Source organism: Neofelis nebulosa, chromosome 3 (genome assembly GCF_028018385.1).
Source record: "Neofelis nebulosa isolate mNeoNeb1 chromosome 3, mNeoNeb1.pri, whole genome shotgun sequence".
In the NCBI taxonomy this organism is placed as follows: domain Eukaryota; kingdom Metazoa; phylum Chordata; class Mammalia; order Carnivora; family Felidae; genus Neofelis; species Neofelis nebulosa.
Window position 1 is genome coordinate 139,887,304 of NC_080784.1, and position 23,034 is coordinate 139,910,337.

At 42.7% G+C, this 23,034-nt stretch overlaps 1 protein-coding gene across 3 annotated transcripts in view; it reads left to right on the forward strand.

Moving 5' to 3' along the window:
* Positions 1-578: 578 nt before the first annotated feature.
* RASGEF1B (RasGEF domain family member 1B) overlaps positions 579-23,034 on the forward strand; it is a 580,386-nt gene continuing 557,930 nt past the window's right edge. The window contains exon 1 of one of the 3 annotated variants that reach the window (XM_058722120.1): positions 579-656. Coding sequence is in view for 1 of the 3 variants with exons in the window: in XM_058722117.1 (XP_058578100.1) it covers positions 13,732-13,800 (69 nt within the window). In the remaining 2 variants the exon portion in view is untranslated. Of the gene's footprint in view, positions 657-13,614; positions 13,801-23,034 lie in introns of those variants that run through there. The other 2 variants (XM_058722118.1, XM_058722117.1) reach the window with 2 other exon arrangements.

A 23,034-nucleotide genomic window follows, 5' to 3' on the forward strand; every position in this document is an offset into this window, starting at 1 on the left:
TAGAACTCTCAGCCCAATTTTTAAATGGAAAGCCCTATCCATTAAAAAAAAAAAAAAAAAAAGAAATTGAGGCCTTTCTTTTAATATAAGTATATTTATTGATAGGTTTATATACGTAACACTGTCAAGCTAAATGCCAAATGGTAGAGAAGCTAAATTTCTTTTTTTTGACATAATCATAAACAAAACAAAATAAACAAACATAGAGATAAATATTTAAAAATAGAAGTTGTAAAATTTCTTTGCACACCCTATAGATCATTTTGTGTGGGCCCTGAGGTGCACCCACCTCTCAGTGGAAATTACTGCTCTAGCACAGTGCTTTCCTGAGCAGAGTCTGATATGGTAGGCCTGGGTGGGGCCTGGGATGCTGCATTTCCAACTAGCTCCCAGGTGATGTCAGTGGACTTGGTTTGTGAACCATACTTTGAGTAACCTGGCTCTAAAGCATCTTGTCATCCAAATATTCATAAGCCACTGAGCTTTAGATGCCCAGGTTAAAAGAGGAATGTGACATATTCTGTTATTTTGGAATGATTTTCTTGTCTCATGCTTTGCTATTTCCAGGCAGAATCAGCGGAACGTGTGTGACCTTCACTGCATTGTTGAATGATTGCCCATCAGAAAATACAAAGAGTAAAAGACTACTGGGCAAGGTAAAAGTTTGTTGACTTTATTTCTCCTGGCCTTTAAAATCGAATTATCTGTTCCTGTTCCTGCAAAGACATGGCAAAAAACGAGCCCATAAACAGGCTCCCTGCTGGATGCTTTTCATGTGCCATTTCAATTCATATGTGTCTTTAATGGCAGAAGCCTGTCTGAATACAAAGACATTCACTATGTGTGCATGTGTGCGTGGGTGTGAGGGAGAGAGAGAGAGAGACAGACAGACAGACTGACTTGGCCTTCTCTCCTGACCCTCTCTACCAGACCTGTTGTGAGGGATAGGGCAAATCATTCAGGCTACGTGTGTGTGCTCAGGGATGCAGTGAGGATTTTCCAGCTAGTGACAGACTCTGAGTGATTTGTAGGCGTTTGTGTGCTGATTGTCTTGCCCTCTAGGCATGAGCTGTGTTGTATCAGGAGGGCAAGAGGGTTCCAATAGATTTAATATTCCTTGTATGAGCTTCAACCATCTGCCCGTCAGCTCTCAGTGTGAGCATAATATATGTTTCCAGAATAAAACACAAAGCTTGCTTTTTTCCCTCTTTGCCCCCCACCTCTTTCAGACTTTTTTCAGTTTGGATCATTTGTGTTTTCCTTCTCTTTTATGGTAGGTTACTAAGGTCACCCTCTCTACAATTATATTTACTTTTCCTTTGTTTTCTGATGCCTCTGGCATGTTTTAATAAATGGTTTACCTTTTCCTGATCACCATGTACCCTCTACAGAACTGTATCCTTGAAATTAATAAGGATCTGTGAAATCTTCTGATGCGTGCATGAGGTGGCTGGGGTTAAACTGTAGCCATTCCCAATGGGTGCAGATTAGACCCTTGACATCTACAGATTCTTCCCTGGCTAAATCTGAATGCTGTTTTCCTGAGGGATGAAACTTTAACCTTTTTCCTCCTTTGCGGGAAATCTTGTGACTGTTGATGGGCCTGTCCTAGTAGCTATAGCTCATTGCAGGACTAAAGTTATTTGGCGACTGGGTGTCTTTGAACCAGAACCCTTGTGTCATTTAAGGTAATTGGCAAATGGGAATCTTAAACTCTGAAATGGATGAAAATAAGTGAATCCAATCAAAGCAAGTTCTTAACTTAAAACCTCACTTAAATTGGAGAAATTTAGTGGGAGATTTAGAAAGGTTTTTAATTTATATGCAAGTTGGGTAGGAAACCTACTGGGACTCTCCTTGCTTTGCCCAGCAAGCAAATGTCAGGCAAGGGTGACTAACAGAAAGTGAACTTGGAATATTCTCTTGTGCAGGCTTGAGGGCACTGGGGTCAAAATTCTTCAGTTATGCTCATTTTTATTTAGTCAGAAAAATGTGCATGTTTTTGGATGAGACAGTGTATATTTAAAAGCTCCTTCCTCTTTAAACTCATTTAACATTTGGCTTTTCCTACAGGGGGAGCTGAAAGAGGCCAATCCCTTGCCGCTCTTCTAGTCTAATGATGATGGGATGTAGGGAAGGTTGTGGGCTCTGGAGGGCTGCCTGGATGCCTGGCCAGGCTCCATCTCTTTCTAACTACGTGACCTTGGGAAGGTAATAAACATCGCTGCTGTAGTTTCCTCATTTGTAAAGTAGGGACTATGATTGTGTTACCCGAAGGAGTTGATAAGATGATCAAATATAAAAATGTATAAGAATATATGCAAAGTGCTCAGCACAATGCCTCTCCTATATTGCCACGTTGGTTATTGTTACTGCTATTACCACGGAAATGGAAGTTGGAGAAAAATGGACGTGTGGATTCCACATCATGACTTGTGCTGCTTGGCTGTGGAAAATGTCTGAAACACACCTCTGCCCACGGAGAATTGAGAAGTTGGGGCTGATAGGAGAACAAACAAAGAAGATAGAAATGATATTTTTTCTTTTTTTAAAAAAAAATTTTCTTTAACATTTATTTATTTTTGAGACAGAGAGAGACAGAGCATGAATGGGGGAGGGTCAGAGAGAGAGGGAGACACAGAATCTGAAACAGGCTCCAGTCTCCGAGCTGTCAGCACAGAGCCCGACGTGGGGCTCAAACTCACATACCACGAGATCGTGACCTGAGCCGAAGTCGGATGCTTAACCGACTGAGCCACCCAGGCACCCCCCAGAAATGATATTTTTTCAAAAAGCTTTGGTTTAAATTTGTGGCTGCTATAGAACTCATGGAAGTGTGCGGTTGGATGGGAACCATTCCTTCCTTTCAGGTTGGCACAGGATTAGTCTTGTCCTTCTTCCTCTCAAACCCCAGGTGTTAAGATTTGGTCTGACTTTGAGTTGTTTTTGAACTTGTGGGACTGATGGAGTCCTAGGGATGACCCTGTCCAGAGCTCTTTACTCTTGCTGAGTGTCTAATGCAGAGCAGATCTGGGCCTCTGTGGATAGTTAGAACTGAACCAGCCTTTAGCGGGATGGTGTGCTTCTGGCCAGAGCAGAGAGCCTGTCTGTTCCTTTGTCCCATCTGTCTTTCATGGGGACTTTCATAGATGTAGGCCACACTGGTTAAGATGGTGGACCAGTCCTGGTTGGGTGTGAAGTGATGAAATGCCAAAATAGCATTTACCTCCATTTGGATCTTCAGCTTTCTAGCGAATCCCATAGAGGGTACTTTCCCTGTGACCCAGGTGATCACAGGTTTAGCTCTATCCCTACAGCAGCCCTACTCTTTAGCATTGGCTCTCTTTCTCTGCTCCATTGTTTGTGGGCTTTGTGGCCACCATGCTCCTGGGGGGTTCCATGGTCGTGGCCCTGATGTTCCTCTGCCTAGTGTTAGCTACAATGCTACTTGCTGCTGCCCATTGATGCACTTGGCACCCAGGCTCCATATTGGTGCCCCACTTCTTTCTGAAGTGAACTTTGGTTCTCTACCCTTGAGCCAAATGGTTCCTAAGGGTATGGCGTAGCCTTGATGTACTGTGGGTTTTGTCACTGTTATGCAATATCAGTCTTATTGTCACTGGTGTTGTTTGGGGCATTACCACTGTCACTGGCACCATGATGAGCTAGACCTTTCCCACAAGCACAGTGAGCCCCAAACTGAAGGGGGTGGGGGGGGGGGAGATGTAGCTTATTCTCTTAGTTTCTTATCATACCTATAATATTATAATTTTCCCATTTATCGATTCAATTTCTCCAGGCTACACCTCTCTCAAGAGTCATAGTACAAGTTCCCTGCAGGGCTGAGTTGGAAGCTGATTGATATCACACTGAATGGCTTAACCCCTTCAACAGCTTAACTTCCTTTTGTGTTGAGCATCAGCCAAATATATTGACCTAAACCTTGAATCTTTCCTGTGTTAGAATATGCCACCCTCCCATCTTAGACACCCAGGGCAGGGCTGGGAAAGCCAGAGTATTTCTTTGCTCATTGAAGAGCCTCTGGCCACCAGCTTCAAGTATTCTGCAGAGATTCTCTCAGGGAGTCCCATTACAGCTTTGTAAACAAATAAACCCTAGCAGCTGAGCCAGGACTAAAACCCCAAATTCCTGCATCAGGAGAGTAGGCTTGGCTGTGATGTGGGAGTGGTACTTCAAGGAAATGATGCCGAGCTCTTTTCCCTTCCTCCAACACATACATACAATCTCTCTCTCCCTTTTCTTTTCTTCTGTTTTGCACCTAGCTCAAAGAAAAATGCTATTTTTCAGGGATAATCTCCTCCCTGGCATGATTTAGAGAAGGTGTAGAGTTTCACACAATGGGCACTGAGTAAATGACTTAGTGGAGCTTGTGGGCTATCAGGAGATTTAGAATCTGGGCCCTGCTCTGCCAATATACTAGCTGTGTAAACTGGGTCAAAAGCCTTAACCTCTCTGTGCCTCTGATTCTGTAGAGTGGAGTGGTGGGGAGGAGAAGTGGTGGATTGGACTAAATTCTTAAAAACACTCTCTTTTTGAGGGAAATGAGCTTCTAACAGCTAGTGAGGGAAAAGGCCTAGTGTGTATCAGGCTTTTCCTCCCCTTCTTGTTGGCAGAATGGGGGCCCAGACAGAAGCCACATACTTGCTTGTTGTACCAAGAAAGAAGTGAGGCAAATACGAAGTTTAAATCAATAACATGACTTGAGCACAGAAGATGGAACTATTTTCTTGCAAATTGTTTTGATTGTGGCCAGTACCTGCTGTTTGGTATGAAATCCATTCAGATCATCAAAAACCCAAGGAGCATACAGTGCATGAAAAGATGTTGTAATTGGCACCATTGTAACTCTGTACGGTGTGTGATCTTAGTGCGAGGAGGGAGGATTGTAGGAAAACTTGTAATCTAATTTTCTTTGTTGTAAAATAGAATGTTACCATTGTATTCCTGTGGAATAATAATTATAACATCTCAGACAAATAGAGCGTCTTTCTCAGGAGGTGCTTAAAGAGCTCAGTAGACCTTCAGTCAGCCTTGTAAACACAGTGAAACCTGGCTTGGTTGCATTTCTCTCGACTGAAAATTCCTATTAGACAGCATCTCCCCTCATCCATCCTACTGGGATAAATGATTTTTATGCTGGCGAGGCTGACACCCCGAGAGACACTGAAGTGCCTTCTGCATCATCAAAGAATTATGAAACCTTCAGTAGTGTTTCAGTGTTAATTGCAATTGATGACAGCCTAATTTTTTGAAAAGTGGTAATTCATGTGTTGCATAGATGATAATTAGTCAGAATAGTTGATTAATCAGACTGCTCTGTTTTTTGACCATACTGAAGTACAGTATTTACAGTAACTGCAATACCGGCTCTCCCTGAGAGCCACGAAGGAAGCAGGATGAATTAAAGTAGCATTCTTTCTTTTATTATTATTTTTTTAATTGCAGTATAGCTGATATACAGCATTATGTTAGTTTTAGGTGTACAACATAATGATTCGATATTTGTCTATATTGTGAAATGATCACCACGATAAGTCTAGTTAACATTCAGCACCACACTAGGTACAGAAATTTTTTCCCTTGTGATGAGAACCTTTACAATTTATTCTCTCTTAGCAACTTTCAAATGTTCAATACAGTATTCTCAACCATAGTTGCCATGCTGTACATTACATCCTCATGACTTGTTTTCTTTATAGCTGTAATTTTGTACATTTTGACCCCCTTCCCCATTTTTCCAACTGCCCCCACCCCATGCCCTCTGGCAACCACCAATCTGTTCTCTGTACCTATGAACTTTTTTTTTTTTTTTAAGATTCTACATGTAAGTGGATCATACAGTATTTGTCTTTCTCTGTCTTATTTCATTTAGCATAATGCCCTCAAGGTTTATCCATGTTGTCTGAAATGGCAAGATTTCATTCTTTTTTTTTTTTTAATGCTTTTTATTTATTTAAGAGAGAGAAAACACATGTGTGCACAAACCAGGGAGGAGCAGAGAGAGAGAGGGTGAGAGAGAGAATCCCAAGCAGGCTCTGTGCTGTTAGCACAAAGCTCAAATCGGGGCTGGATCTCATGAACCATGAGATCATGTGAGCTGAAATCAAGAGTCGTATACTTAACCACCTGAGCCACCCAGGCACCCCAATTTTCATTCTTTTTTATGGCTGAATAATATCCCTCTGTGTGTGTGCTTTATTCTTCGACTTCTCCATTAGTTTCTAAACTAAATGAGAAGAGAAAATAGATAAGTTATAAAAATAGATTATATGTGCTGCTTATGACTTTGCCATCCTTAGGGTCATGGCTATTATTGATAACTAGACTGTTAGCTCTTACAGTAAAAGTGAGTGTCTTTAAAATTGAATTTTAGGGGCACCCAGGTGGCTCAGTCAGTTAAGCGTCCGACTTCGACTTAGGTCATGATCTCACTGCTCCTGAGTTGGAGCCCTGCATCGGGCTCTGTGCTGACAGCTCAGAGCCTGGAGCCTGCTTCAGATTCTGTATCTTCCTCTCTCTCTGCCGCTCCCCTGCTCGTGCTCTGTCTCTGTCTCAAAAATAAATAAACATTAAAAAATTTTTTTAAAAAATTGAATTTTGGGGGCGCCTGGGTGGCTCAGTCGGTTAAGCATCCGACTTCGGCTCGGGTCATGATCTCACGGTTCGTGCTGTGCTGACAGCTCAGAGCCTGGAGCCTGTTTCAGATTCTGTGTCTCCCTCTCTCTCTGCCCCTCCCCCACTCATGCTCTGTCTCTGTCTCAAAAATAAATAAACATTAAAAAAAATTTTTTTTAAATTGAATTTTGGATGATATTTTGTAGAGCCTCTTCACAAATTCCTTAAGCAAAGCATCAGTGCAGTGTATTTAGCTAATTGGTCCACTGCAAATGTTTTATTAAAGGAATAAGATATTGTTTTTAAGTTTATTTATTTTGAGGTGGGGAGAGGGGCAGAGAGAGAGGGAGAGAGAATTCCAGGCAGCCTTGATGCCGTCAGCTCAGAACCCAATGCCAGGCTGGATCTCATGAACCTTGAAATCATGACTGAGCCAAAATAAAGAGTCGGACGCTTAACCAACAGCCACCCATGTGCCCCTTAAAGGGGTAAGATCTTAAATCAGTTAAGATTAACTTGAAAACTTTTTTAAATGTCCAAGTTCTTCATGATGAGGTCTTCAAAAAAAAAAAAAAGTATTAGAATTGATGTTGTACTCAGGTTCACTGCAAAGAATGAAAAATTCAGGAATGTATAAAGAAGAAAATAAACATAATCTATTATTCTATCACCCTGAGAGAACTATTATTGCCTTTTGGTATATCTCCTTCCATTTTCTTCTGATGTATACATGTAAACATTTTACTAAGTTAGCACATACTGCATGTACTGAATGCTGTCCCCCAGCCACATTATATAAAGGACATTTTCTAAGTCAGTAAATATTTTCTAAAAATATACTTTATGCTGACTATATATTTATGAATCATAATCTGTCAAACCAATCTCCTGTTGTTAGGTTTAGCAGGTTTACAAATTTTGGCTTTATAATGCTGCAACAAATATCTTTACTCATTTATTTGTCCATCCATCCATTCATTCAATCAACTTTTATTAAGTAGTGGGTGCCAGGCTGTGGGCCATGAGTTGAGGATATATCATTAATCATAACCTTTCTGATAATGTTTATTACTATTACTAACTATTTTTTTTTTTTTTTAACGTTTTTATTTTTGAGACAGAGAGAGACAGAGCATGAACGGGGGAGGGGCAGAGAGAGAGGGAGACACAGAATCGGAAACAGGCTCCAGGCTCTGAGCCGTCTGCCCAGAGCCCGACGCGGGGCTCGAACTCACGGACCGCGAGATCGTGACCTGAGCCGAAGTCGGACGCTTAACCGACTGCGCCACCCAGGCGCCCCTACTATTACTAACTATTGACCAGGTACTTTATTAGTATTAGTATGTTAATTATTGTGTCTGGAATTTTCGCTGTAAGCATCTTTGCTGTAGATGTCTTTGCTGCAAACATCATCACTGAAAACATTTTTTGCCATATAACTAATTGGCCATAAGGCCATTTTTCCATAAAAGATTAAAAAAAAACCAAACTGGTTGACAGCTTGGTTTGATTTCTTCATTGACACAGTACTCTCATTTTTATATTATATAAACCTTAGCCTTCATAATGGTCTATACAGTGGTGTGGAGTTTTGAACCCACATGTCCCACAGTTTAGGAGCATCTATCAGCGGACATGTGATAATATACCAAGAATAAACAACCAAATACAAAGCCTAGTTACAAATGTGCATCCTAGTATTTGGAAAACTGGCATCTCTCTCAGTGAAAGAAGAAATTTTAGCAAATGAAGAAAGAGTGTGATGCTGAATGAGAAGATGAATCAATAAGCAAAAAAAGTGTATAATATTGTGAATGAAATACTTTGGAGAAAGTGGTTAGATACAATCCACGAAGTAAAATTAATTATTTGCGTGGTATTGCCATGAATCTACACTATACATTTTGAATGTATTAAAATATTTTGTATTTTGCGATTAAGTCTTTTTTTCTTAATTTTTAAAAAATGTTTATATTTGAGAGAGAGAGAGAGAGAGCAAGAAAAGGGGAGGGGTAGAGAGAGAGGGAGACACAGAATCTGAAGCAGGCTCTAGGCTCTAAGCTGTCAGCACAGAGCCTGATGCGGGGCTCGAACCCACGAACTGTGAGATCATGACCTGAGCGAAAGTTGGACACCTAACTGACTGAGCCACCCAGGTGCCCCTTCAGTGAAGTCTTTTTAATTTTGTTATCCTTATCCGTGTTTTATTATATCTTCTTTAATGAATGCTCCTCTTGTATTTTTCATGATTTTTATCTTTATGGCAATATTGCCTCATGGCCACTTGGTTATGCAGCAAAAATGCTTGTGGTAAAGTTGCTTACAGTGAAACTATGTAGAACCATTAATTATATGAATGTATGTTAGTATAATAATCATTGTAATAAGTTAGTATAGTAGTAGTAATGAATTAAATTCTTATGAGGTGGGTGTTATCATCCCTATTTTCCAGATAAGGAAATGGAGGCTTAAAGAATGGAAGTACTTGCCGGTAATCACTCAGCTGGTCCTTGACAGAGCTAGGGTTCAAACTTAGGCAGGCTGACTCAAGTCCTGCTCTTTTAAGCATGACGGGGACTGTGTCAGTAAAAACGACACTTGCTCCAATGGCCATGAAACGATTTTAAATGCAATACTCTTTGAGTGATTCTCTGGTTATTTTTTAGGATAAATTCTAGAAATAGAAACACTGAGTCCAAGAGTATGAATAACCCTTCAAGGTCCTAAATGGGGGAGGACCAGAGCTGGTTATTTATTTATTTATTTATTTATTTATTTATTTATTGTTTGTTTGTTTGTTTGTTTGTCCTGGGTATCTGCCGTCATGCTACTAGCTAGGTAGACAGCGGGTAATAGGTGTGGTAAAGATTCAGGGCCTGGGCAGACCCTGGAGAAAGGCTGGGCAGTGCTCTTGCTATTGAGGCAGGGTCGGTGGGACTGCCCTTTAGAAATGTTTATTTCCTCTTGATGCAGTGTGGCAGAGGGGAGGCGACATGGAGCGGAAGAGTTCATCAAAGGAATAAGTCTAGACCACAAGTGAAATGGATAGCCTTTTAAGATGAATATCATCACAAGAAAATGCCTCTGCTCACTAAAAACCACCAGTTCAGCTAAAGACTTTCTTGATGTAGTGTAGCTTCCCTTGCGCTACACTGTAAGTTACTCACATACAGCAAATGACTATCTGTAAATATTCCTTCTGCCCCCTCATTACTGCCACATTCTCCCTCAAGTCCCCCTTCCCCAGATGAACATTACCTGTCCTTTGCCAGCTTTCTGTGATGCAGTATCACATACTAGCAAAAGCACAGACTTGATTGGCCACTGTCCTAGTCTGATTCCTGTCTGTGCCCTGTAGGTTGGACAATCTTTTCTTCTTAAAATTGAAGTATCTTTGACACACAATGCTACGTTAGTTTCATGTGTACAACGCAGTGATTTGACATGTGTATATGTTATACTATTTTACCACTAGTGTAGCTACCGTGTGTTACCATGTAACACTGCTTCAATACCATTGACTATTTATATCCCCTGTTTTGTACCTTTTATTCCTATGGCTTATTCACTCCATAACTGGAAGCCTGCATAACCCACTCCTCTTCGTTCATTTTGCCATCGTCTGGCAACCATCATTTTTTTTTTTTTTTTAGATTCTGCATATAAGTGAAATCATATGATATTTTCTTTTCTCTGTCTTATTTTACTTAGCACAGTACCCCTTGGGTCCATCCATGTGGTCCCAAATGGCAAGATCTTATTCTTTGTTATGGTTGAATAATATTCCAGTGTGTGTGTGCGTGTCACATCTCCTTTATCCATTTAGCTATCAATGGACACTTGGGTTGCTTCCATATCTTGGCTCTTGTAAATAATGCTGCAATAAATATAGGTGTGCATATATTTTTTTGAATTAGTGTTTTCATTTTCTTTGGGTAAACATCCAATACTGGATCATATGATATTTCTATTTTTAATTTTTTGAGGAATTTCCACACTGTTTTCCAGAGGCTGCCCCAATTTACATTCCCACCAACAGTGCACAGGGATTCCTTTTTTTCCCCACAACCTCACCAACATTGACTGACTTTTTGATTCTTAGTTTCTTACCTTTAAAATAATACAGAGTTGGGGATGCCTGGGTGGCTCAGTTGGTTGAGTGTCTGACTTTAGCTCAGGTCATGATCTAGGGTTCATGGGTTTGAGCCCTGTGTCAGGCTCACTGTTGTCAGTGCAGAGCCTGCTTTGGATCCTCTGTTCCCCTCTCTCTCTGCCCCTCCCCCCTCATACTCTCCCTCTGTCTCAAAAATAAACAAAACATTAAAAAATTAAAAAAAATAATACAGGGTTGTTATGACAGGCAAATGTAGTGCCATGAGCAGAAAAAAATAACAGCTAACCTTCACTGAGTTCTTACTACAAGTATAACAAAACAAAACACTGTTCTAAGGGTTTAAAATGCATACATTTACTTATTCTTCAAAATAATCTGTGATAAACTGGATTCTAGAAAGCTCTCATGGTTTTCATCCCTGGTGTTACTTCTGTGATTATGTTACATGATGTGATAAAAGGGACTTTGAAGATGTGATTACATGACTAAGCAGTTGACCTGGAGATAGGATTATCTAGGTGGGCCTGGATATTATAATCACATAATCCCATGGGCCCTTTAAAGCAAAAAGTTTTCTCTGGCTGTTGGTAAAAGAAATCAGAGAGATTTAAAGTATGAGACGGGCTCAACTTGATTGTTGCTTTAAAGATGGGAGGGGTCACATAAAAAGAAGCCTGGGCAGCCTCAAGGAGCAGGAGGCGGCCGGGCTGACAACCAACCAGGAGGCAAGGACCTCAGACCTACGCCACAAGGAACTGGGTTTGGAAGTGGATTCTTCCCAGGGCCCAGAGATAAGAGTCCAGCTGGCTGCATATTGGTTTCAGCCTTGTGAGATCCTATGCAGCAGAGAACGCAGTTGAACCCACTCCCAGAACTATGACATGATCCATGGGTGTTGTTTTAAGATGCTAAGTTGTGAGAGCAATAGAAAACAAACACAAACCATATGCAGTAGCTACCTTTATTATTTGCCTAATTTGCAGATGCCCAAAGCAAAGCACAGAGAAGTGAAGTCACTTGTCCGAAGTCTCACAGCTATTAAATATCAGAAGTGGGATTTAGTAGTCTATCCCCAGAGCCCATGCTCCAACCCAGCGACACAGTGCCTGAGCCATTTGTAGGTACTCAATGCATATTAGTTTCCCTTCCCTTTTCTTTTTAGTGTAGCCCACAGGGCACCTAGCTGCCACATTTCTTAATTTTGCTGATGTGGGTTGGCTGGTGCTGTGCCAATGGGATTCTGGATATAGAATACTTGGAGCATTAGTTTTACTCATTGGAGTAGGTCTTTTTATACTGTAACAAACCTGACTATTTCATAGGCTAAAATGAAAAAAGATAAAACTAGAGATTTCAAAGAAAATTTGTTTTTGATAATCTCTTTACTGTGAAAAATAGTTGACTGCAAAAGTTGGAGAAGCACTGAACTGATGCATTCAAACTAATTTAGTTTAACACCTTTCCTTCCCGTTTCATTTCCTAAATCCAGTGACTTTGCTGTACCAGCTAGAGTTCTGGAACCTGAATCGGGAAATCTACATCTAGCTATTCATCACCATCCACCCAGCTATCCATCTTCTATTCATTCAGTCAAACAAGATTTACAGAGTCCTTCTATAATGCCTGAAGTGTCTCTAATAAAATGTGACTTGTGAAGTAATACAAACTTTTCTAGTTCTGCTTCCTTGCGTAGAACATTAGGTGATTTGATAAACTTTCCTTAGGGTCTCTATGGCCAATCAATCTGTTGCTTTTACAGTTCGGGTGTGCCCCGACTTCTGGATTTGTTAAGGTAGGGCAGTGCTTCTCAAAATCCATCCCGGGCACCACCTGCATCAGAATCTCCTGGGGTGCCTAATAAAAAAGCAGGTCCTGAGGTTGCCCCAAACCTTCTGAATCAGAAACACCGGGAGTTGGGGCCCAGGACTTCTGGTTTTAAACAAGTTCTCCAGGTTATTGCTATGCACACTAAAGTTTGAGATGTACAGCTATAAGGACACAAGCCTTGTGTCCTAAAAGTATCTCCCTTATTAAAAGACAACAAGCCTTATAGGTTTGGGAAAAAAAAACAAAAAACAAAAAACCAAAACCCAAAACAGGACCACACCTGTGGGTCTCCTGCCTTGACCATCCTTTTTCACCCTAACCCCTCACCCCAGCCAAGGCCAGGGAAGGAGCTGTGACTGTGATTATGGAGCGGATCTAGCCCAGCCCCCGTGCCTTCAAAGTCACTTTTCCCCTTCTGGGCTACCCCTGCCTGCTCCATTCAATAACAGGGGTTAATGTGAGGAGTGGGCGTCCCTCCTCCCAGGCTCTGGAGCCCTTCCCTTCCCCAAAGGGAGGGTGGGGCTGGCGCGTGCCGGTGGGGGAGCCCCTCTGGGCAGCTCGCGCCTTGCAGCAGCCACTCTTCCGGTCAGTCAGCGGCCCGAGGCAGCCGCCTTTCCCACCCCGGTTCGCGTCGAGGAGGGGGAAACTGGAGAACTAGGTCATCCTGGCCCTCCTCCCGAAGCCGACCCTCCCGGCCGTCGCCTGCCGGTCTCCAGCCGCGCGGGGCCGCCGGAGTGGCCGGGCAGGTGCCTGCGCCGCGGTGCTGTGCCCGCCCGCTGCCCTTGCCCGCGCGCTCCGCCCGTCCTGCGGCGCCGTTGGCCCTCCCGCCACCCCCTCGGCGGGGCCCTTCCCTTTACTATGGTAATGGTGACATTCAGCGGGAAAGGCTAGCGCGGACCGCAGCGCCCGGCTCCCGCGCCGCGGGAGGCTCGGTCGGCGGAGCGGGCTGCGGCGGCCGGGCAGCAGGCGCGCTCGCCCGGGCCCCGGCCCCCCCGGCCCTCCGGCCCTCCGGCCCCCGACCGCCGCGGGGCTAGCCCCCGAGCCCCGGCCTCGCTGGCCCCGCGGGCTGCGCGCGAGCCCCGGCCGCCCCGGCTCCCGCGCGGGGCGAGGACGCATCCGGCGCTTCGGGAGGGAGCCTGCCTCCGCGCTCGTATATGGCAAAGTTTCTCGCCGAGCTCCTGGGCTGCACGTTGCCGAGCAAGGGCGCCTCTCCCATGTTCGAGGTAGGTGGAGGGTGTGTCCCCGCAGCGACGGGCGTCCGCGGTGGCGCGGCGGCGGGCCCCGAGCGGGGCCCTGGGGTCCCCAGGAGTTGACAAGTGTGTGCGGTCTCACATGCGTGCTTTCCACCTGCAAGTCTGGGGTGGGGCAGGGCGAGGAGGAGACCTGAAGCCCGGGAGGCTGAATCCTCGCCTCCTGGACCTCAGTGAACCTGTTTTTCCTTCCTTCGTTGACAGGCGAGCACGTTTTCTGTCAGTCTGGACTGAGTTTTGCCAGTTGCTCTTTACCTAAAATGCTAGGAATGCCTGAAAATGAGCAGGATCCTGCAGTCCCTCTTTGCTGCTTACTTTGTTGTAGTGGTGGTGTTTTTTTTAACCTTTTAATCTGGAAAAAAAAAAAAGTTAACGGTAAAAAATCTTTAGGTCAGGAGGTTTCCGCCTTTTTGCCTCCTCCTGCCCCCTTCCCCAAACCCCCAGCACGCTGCAAACTCCATTGAAGTTAACTCATTTCTTCTGTGAGTGAGATACATCGGGGATGAGAAGAGTTAAAGTGGGGTTTGCCAGATCAGGTGAACAAATCGCAATTCTGAAGGCAGGTACATCTAATTGCTCACACCTGCCTGAGGTGGCAATGATGCTGCTGTAAGCATCTCTGCAAGGAACCGTTTATGAGAAGGCTGGCTGGCTGGTCCTACTGAGGGAAATGGTGGCAGCCACTGTTTTATGGGAAACCTATATTGGCTGCTCGTAGGGACAGCCTCACACTGTGCACGGCAACCCCCCCCCCCTCCCCCTTCCCTCCACAGTGGGAACAGAGTGTATCCTTTGTCTCTATCTACCACCCTCCTCCAACAGACTGCCTGACAACTAGGCCTGGACCAGAGGGCAGTGGCAGTGGCCAGTGTCCTGAGTTCTTGCTCGGTACTCCTCACTCAGTCCTAGGGCCTGACTGGTCCTCCTGACAGCCTTGGGGCTCCTCCAGGAGCTACCTCTCTGTCTGCAGTTTCCTAGCTGGCCAGAGAAAGCAGAACTTGGGGTCCTCTGTCATGGATGTGAAAGCTCGTCCTTCAGCAAGGCAACTCTTGAGGCTGCAAACTCTCAGACTCTTCCCTGGCTTCTAGTGCATCTCTTCTCACCTTTGGCTACTGTTGGTGTTCCACCTTCTATGGCCACGTTCCTTCGATCTTAGAGCTCAGATTGCCCAACCCATGATCTCTGCTGTGTGACAGATTGGTTTTTAAGCAGGGAGATCTCAATAAGAGGTGATGGAGAGGAGCTGGGAACACAACAGCAGACTGAGAGAAACCAGACTGAAATGCTTGGGTGCTTGGTGGCCTGAAATCTAAAAAGAAAATAATGAAAAGCCTGAAAAAGTAAAGTTTTTCAGGCCTGCAGCTAAAATTAGCCGTCTCCTTTGGCCTGTTACATCTCTGCCCATTTCCCTCTCTGTGATGTCAATGTTAGGTAGTGTTTGGGGGTCATTCCAGAGAGGTGAGATGCTCCTTTAGAATTGCTTTTCTCTCTGACTTGTCCTTTACTGTATTTAGATTTTTGTTTTTGTTTTTTAGTTTTTAAAAAATATTTATTTTTGAGAGAGAGAGAGAGAGAGATACAGAGTGTGAGTGGGGGAGGGGCAGAGAAAGAGGGAGGCACAGAATCCAAAGCAGGTCCAGGCTCTGAGCTGGCAGCAGAGAGCCCCGATGTGGGGCTCGAACTCACAGAGTGTGAGCTGAAGTTGGATGCTTAACCGACTGAGCCACCCAGGCGCCCCTAGATTTTTGTTTTTATTTATTTATTTTTAAAGATTTTACTTTTAAGTAATCTCTACACCCAACGTGGGCTCGAACTCACAACCTGGAGATTGAGAGTCTCACACCCCACCAACTGAGCCAGCCAGGTACCCCATGGATTTTTGTTCTTAAATTACCAACCCACATCAAGCAATTTTGTTGTCTTTGGTTGTTTATTCCTGTTTTATCTTCTAGCCAATAGATGCCCCACCTTGATTTCTTGGAATAATTGGCTCTCAATCATCGCTGGTTTGAGGGAGACTTAAAAAGTAATCAGAGACATACTTAGACAATTAAGAAAATGAGTAGCTGTTTTGTCTTTTTTTTTTTTAACATTTAATTTATTTTTGAGACAGAGAGAGAGCATGAATGGGGGAGGGTCAGAGAAAGAGGGAGACACAGAATCTGAAACAGGCTCCAGGCTCTGAGCTGTTAGCACAGAGCCTGACACGGGGCTCAAACTCACGGACCTTGAGATCATGACCTGAGCTGAAGTCGGACGCTCAACCAACTGAGCCACCCAGGTGCCCTGGCTGTTTTCTCTTTGAAAAGCTCTGGGGAAAGGAAATTCCCTCTGTCCTTGCTAACTCCATATATCTTGCTTTGTGCTATTTGCTGGGGGCAGAAGCCAGAGTCGTATCTGCTCTCTCCCTCTTTCTACAAATGATTGATTCAGTGTTAGCTGAATCACCCCAGCAGGTATCACTTTTAATCAGTGTTGGTAGAAGAGTTAAGAGATCATCCCTTCCCCACCTATAAGAGTACATCTGCTCAAAGAGGTGAATGACTGAGTATGGAATGTGTTTTGAGGTTGCTTTCTTCTCAGGCAACACATTCTTACTCATAAATGAAGAGGCATTTGTTGAGGCCTCTATATTTGGGAGGGAGAGAAATGTGTAAGAAAGATATTCTTAAGCCTTTCTAAATATTCATTTCCTAAAAGCGAAAGTGCTAGGACATGAGAAAATTTAGGCAACTTTTCATTTCCACCAAATGCTCTCATTCTAACTTTGGAGGCTACCTTTAGTGTCTGGGGGGTCACGAGAGGAGGTGGATGTTTTCATAAGGAATGGCCTTTGGTTCCATTTTGGTTAGGAGGTGGCCACGAATGTAGGCTCTTCCTACCCAGGCCAGTTTGGTTTGCACAGAGGAGATTCTGCACAGTACCTGAAAGGGTACTGGATCCCGACAGGACCTCGTGTGTGTTTGCAGGTGTCTGACAAGGGCGAACAGGTGACTGGTATGGAGAACACAGAGGCAGAAAGTCACTGTGGCTGGAAAACAAGTCGAATGCATACCTTGTTGTGTCATTGTCAGAGGCTAAGGACCAATGGTGTGTATTTGGAACACAGTGTCTTCATGATCATGTTGTTCATCTTCCCTTTACTTTTTCTTAGTCAAGTATTTAAGTTTACGAACCAAGTCTTTAAGAAAGAATTATTAAAATTTCAAGAAAAAAAACCCCGAAAGGATAAGAAGTTTACCTCGGTCACAGCAGTGCCCTGAGCACTGGTTAGATTTTTGGGATAATGTTTGTATGCCTCACCATACTTGCATAGCTTCTGCAGAAAGAGTGGGCTTGCTGGATATTCTGATGTCTAGAAAAGTAGGACATTGTAAGCATAGAATGGTGGTTTCAGACCTAGCACGTCCTACTTATGTGTGTCCTGTAGGCTTAGATGGATGGATGTCTGGCCCTGACCTCCATTCCTGCCCCTGTTGGCTCTGACATATTATGAACCTTTGCATTGTGCCTTCATGATAGTCAATGATGGAGTCTGGTTTAAGAGCAGAAAGTGGCAGGAGAATTATAAAGTCAGAGGCAACTGCTTTTTCTCCTTCTGGACCCCCTTCCCTCAGTCAGCAAACCTGCATTGAAAAAAATTTTTTTTTAATGTTTAATATTTTTGACAGAATGTTAGTGGGGTAGGGGCAAAGGAGACACAGAAAGGGAGGCACAGAATTCAAAACAGGCTCCAGGCTCTGGCTGTCAGCACAGAGCCCGATGCGGGGCTTGAACCCACAGGCTGTGAGATTATGACCTGAGCCAAAGTCAGATGCTTAGCCAACTGAACCACAAAGGTGCCCCTGCAAACCTGCATTTTTAATGCTGTGACCCTTCATCATCTAACCCGGAGGGGTACCTTTCAGGAGCCACATCCACTGGGGAGAACACATCTGGCTCTACAGAAAAGGGGTGTTCAATTCCATGCCACTGTTTCTGGATGTGGTCTCTAGAATTGTCATACCTCATGTATGTTCTACTTATTTCCACATTCTGTTTTCTTATTTCCACCGGTATTGCTGCCTAACTGTGACTATAGCTTTATTTTAATTTATACATAATACATAATAACTGTCATTTATTGTCTACTCTGGTGGGTATTGTTCTAAGGGCATAATATACACAATCTCAGCTATCTTCCCTAATAGGTTCGCAATATAGGTGTTTACAACCATATACTTTACAGATGAGAAAACTCAAAGTTTATAGAGTTTGAATAATTTGGTTAAGGTCACTTTAGTATGTGCTAGAGTGAGGATCTCAAAGTTCACCTACCTTCTTCAACTATGGTTACTTGGTATTTGGTGTTTTTGTCTTGTTTTCTACCTCAGTTTTATTCCTAGCCATACTCTTTCTCTTTGGAAATAGGAAAGGTAAACACCCTCATTCTTTCATTCTTCCATTCTTTCATCATCACTGTGTTACCACTGGGATGGCACGAGTACCTTACTCTTGGAAATGTTCGATCAAAGGCTGGTTGAACTCAGAGGAATTGTTAAGGGAAAGATTCAGTTCAATCACCATAACCCTTTATAGCTAGTTTCCACTTATGAGGCATTTCCTGCACGTCCTGTTTTATTCCCCAATGACATTATGAGGTAAGTAGTGTTGAAGTGAGGAGGCCAGGGCTCAGGGTCATTACCTGAATTGTCCAAGGTTACTTCCTACCTCGGATCTGATCCTGGACTCTGATTCCACAGTGCTTTGCCAGCCAGCTGCATTGACTCACCTGATCTTTTCCTGGCCTCTGAGTTCTGGCTCATCCGCTCGATCTTTTGGACCATTGCCAAAGTCATTTTCTTTAATAGCCTGACTGAACACAGTGTCCATTTACATACCCCCAATTCTTTGGTGGTTCCCACTGCATGCAGATGCCATAGGGGATGCAGTTTCCCCTTGACAGTGTGGTCACTACCTAAATTTTCTTGTCCAGTCTTTCCTTCTTACTGTATTCCTAGCACGCTAGCAAACTTTTGTCTATATCCATTTCTTGGTCATGTCCTCTCACCACTAAGCTGTTGCTCTGCCTGGAGTTTTCTTCCGCCAATTCGTCTATTGATGTTTCCTCTCTCTGCAAGGTTCCTCTCAAATTTCGCCTCCAGATCCAGCCCCTTGGACAATAACCAGCCCTCGACTGCAGGCCCCCTGAATACTGTTTGTTTCTATAGGAGACCTAGGACATCTTTCTCTTGTAACTTCTCCATGCTTCAGTTGTCTGTCTTCAATGGAGATAATAACATTGTCGAATGCAGGTGGTGAGGGTTAAATGGGTTGGTGCCTGGAAAGTACTTAGAATAGTGTTCCATGCATGGTCATTGCTGAGGTCCTTGCCTATGCATCTCTGACCTCTTCAGGATCAAGAACTAAGTAATTTTTCTTTCCACAGCACCCACCAGAGTATTGTACACATCATTTTGCATCACATGATGGATCAAACTGATCTCATTCTGGAGGTTCATGATTTCCTTCGCCCTTAAACTATTTGTGATGTCTCTGAAGTTCCAATTTAACCAGCACCCTGTATCTTTATTTGCTAAATCTGGCAACCCTATCTTGCCATTCCCCTCCTCCCATCATAACCCAGCCCCTAGACTCCAATCCCACTCAATTGTAGAAGCCTTGTCCCCCATCTTTCCTGCTTAATGGTCCCTATTGTGGCAGAGATCCTGTCCCAGGCCAAGGGAGACACCCATAGGGAATTGAAGTTGGACAGCTATCTGTCCTCACTGCCTCACTAGTATGGAAATGATGGAGTAAGCAAGCTTTCCTCTGCAAGTGTCAGGTCTGTGACTGAGAGAGGTGTATCACTGGCGTCCTGTTTATTCACTCTTCATGTATTCACCGGTTCACTCACTCACTCACTCACTCATTTAACAAATGTTATTTATTAAACCCTAGCTTTGTCGTAGGCACCCCATGGAAGCCTTCCTAAAAGACATTCAAACTGTTTTAACTGTGAGCCACAGTAAGAAATATATTTTACATTGCAATCCTGAATGCACATAGCTATTTATACCTATAACATTGAAATTAAGTTTCAAGAATAACACTTTTACTTATGACAGGGGTTGTACTTTGATCTTTGCAGTTCTGTCCTTTCCATTCCATTTCTTCCTTTCTATTAAGAATTAAACAGGGAAAGACCTGCTGAATCGATTTCATGAGTTGTGACTCATAATTTGAAAAGCACTGCTATAGAGGATGGTAAGATTCTATTTTTACAGAACAATTTGTGTTCCCTCATTATTCCAGTACTATACTTACACATTATTACACTATACATTAGGAGAGTTTTGTGGTCTACCATGGGAAGCCAGTCACCATGAATAACCTTATTTCTTGGGAGAAAATATTTTCAGGGTTTCAAACAATTAATTTACCAAATAACCTTTGATAAATATTCTGCCTCTAAATTGGGTTATAGGTTTGGCATGTTACCTGAGCATATTTTATGATGTGCTTTTTATTTAGAACACTGTAGTTGGATTTCAATTTATTTCTCTTTGCATCTACTAACGACAAACATGTCCCACTAGCTGAATTACTCCCTAGGTTACATTTACGGATCTTTCCATTTTTTATATTTTAATTGACCCCAACCCTTCCCTCTTGAAAGAACTTAAATTTTCAAGCAGTCTTTTTTCCCCCTCTAATTTGCCTGGTAAGGATTTTGATTTTGTTCATTACAATGAGCTCCTTTGTTTAAATGAATCTTACATGCTCTCATCCACTTGGTCATTCTGGTGGGCTTCAAGCATCTAAAGAATGAACCATGTGGTCAGGTTGTTTTGAAAGCAACTAATTTGGATAAGGCTGTAGCTTCAGTGATTGGATGTTGGTGCTTGATCATAAGAGAGAAGTTTGAGAATAATAGCTCCTGTTGCCACAGCTGGGCTTTCGATGAGGGTCATTTGAATTTTAAGCTAATGGATACTGAGTTTGTCTTGTAAATTCACAATTCAGTTTGTTTGAGGGCCAATTGGATTGCTCTATCACATCTGAGCCATTGTGTACGCACAGGCAACTCTACTTACCTTTTGTGTTAGCTGCTTTTAAACTCTGCTTGTGGTCCTAAATGCATGCATTTCATTTATAGGAATATTTGGTCCCATTATGATTAGATCTGTCTAATGGCTTCTTGCTGAGAGACCATTACATGATTTTTTCCTTTTTGTATTTTGATAAGTAAAGGCTGATGTTCTAATGGCCAGTGCTGTCTGCATGTCAAGAGGAGCAGGGATAGGAGCTTCACTCTTTGATTTATTTCCTTTTGCTTAGTTCTTTTCAATTTGTAATAGTATTCTTGTACGTTATGAATTTCTTTACTTCACAAGTCTTTGATAAAACACAATAGGTCTAGTAGTGACTTTTGTATTTAAAAAGTTCTACCTACTTGGAGTTGCCTATCGAAGTGTCCCATAAATAAAATGACAGCTTTTATCTACCTGAATTTTGTGATGAGTAAGGACTATGCTTTCTACCCTTGGAGAATCTTAAGTGTATTCTAGGCCTATTTCTCTACATACCTATAATATATTAAGTATTCTATATCCCTTTCAAACCTGTACACTTTCAAACCAAAATGGAGGACCCATCATTCCCCTGTACCTGGCTGGAACCCACTTCTCCTTTCCAACTCGATTGTCAGCCAAAAACACCACATATTTTCCTAGAGTAGCACTTTGGTGCCATTTTTTGCTTTCTTTTTATTTCATGAACAATCTGTCAGTGACTCCCATAGATTCTTTCTTGGACTTACACCTTTCTTTTTATCCCTACTAGCCTTTGTATACTGATATGACAAGCATTTATTTACTTATTTTTAGAAAGGCATTTAAAAGAATATTTATTTATTTATTTATTTTATTTTATTTTATTTAGAGAGCTAGTGAGCGAGCATGTGTGGGTGGGAGAGGGGCAGAGAGGGAGATAGAGGGAGAGAAAGAGAATCTGTGCTGTCACTGTAGAGCCCGACTTGGGGCTTGAACTCATGAACCATGGAATCACGACCTGAGCTGAAATCAAGAGTTGGACGCTTAGCTGACTGAGCTGCCCAGGCACTCCTGACAAACATTTATTGCTTATGTACTATGACCAAGGAGTTGTAGAGTCTGTAGGGGATTTCACAATAAGTAATAATCAGTTTGCTTCTTTCAAGTCTCCCTCTTCTCCCCTTTTCCTGAATATGCTGCTAGTATACCGCAATTCCTTTTCATTGTCACTTTCCTATGTAAGAGTCTGCCTGTGTGACTTTCTGTATCCAAAGGCTCAAGTCTTTAAGTTCTACCTAGGGTATTTTTAAGGTGCTGTTGTTAAATGTCTTACTCTGCCTAGCTAACTTTACTTCCTGCCATTAATTTTCTTCAGGGATCCTCATAGGTCATATCCAAATTCTTGACCCTGTGCCTTTGTTTAGGCTACTTGTCCTATCCTTTAGTATAATGACCTATCTTAATTTTTTCCATTTTTCCTAACCAAACCCTACCTAATTCCATAGTAAGGACCCAGCCCTTCATGAGCCTTCTCCAATTACAGGAAAGAGGCTAAGAGTACACAGGCTAGAGAATCAGATACTTGGTTTCCAGTCTGGGCTCCTCCACTTCTGAGCTACGTGACCTTAAATAAAATACATCCTTGCATCTCACTTTTATTTTTTATAAAATTGGGATAGTAACAGTAGCTATCTCATTGAGTTGTTAATGAGGATTGAATAAGGTAATTCAAACAAAATACTAAGCATAGTGTTTGGCATGTAGTAATTGACAAATGAGAAAATGATGATAATTATATACTTTCACCTTTTGTTTCCAAAATATACTTTCACCTTGATCCCAATACCCTGGGGTCTCTCTCTCCTTTGACTATCTTAGGACATACTTTATGCTTTTCTGAATTCTCCACAGTGCTGAGCACAACCTAGGTGCTCAATCAGTGCTCATTAATTTTGAAAATATGCCATATGCTGTTTTAGCAAAATCTGGGAACCAATTTATTTCTGAATATATTTAATTGTATTTTATGGAAATGTGACAGCCACTGTCCTTTAGTGACTTACCCCCTAATCTATGGGATGTATATTGATGCTAAGTTGGGCTGCAGTTGTACCAATGACGATAATGTACTTTTACATACAACTCTGGCAGAAGCAGTACTTGAAAAATGTAC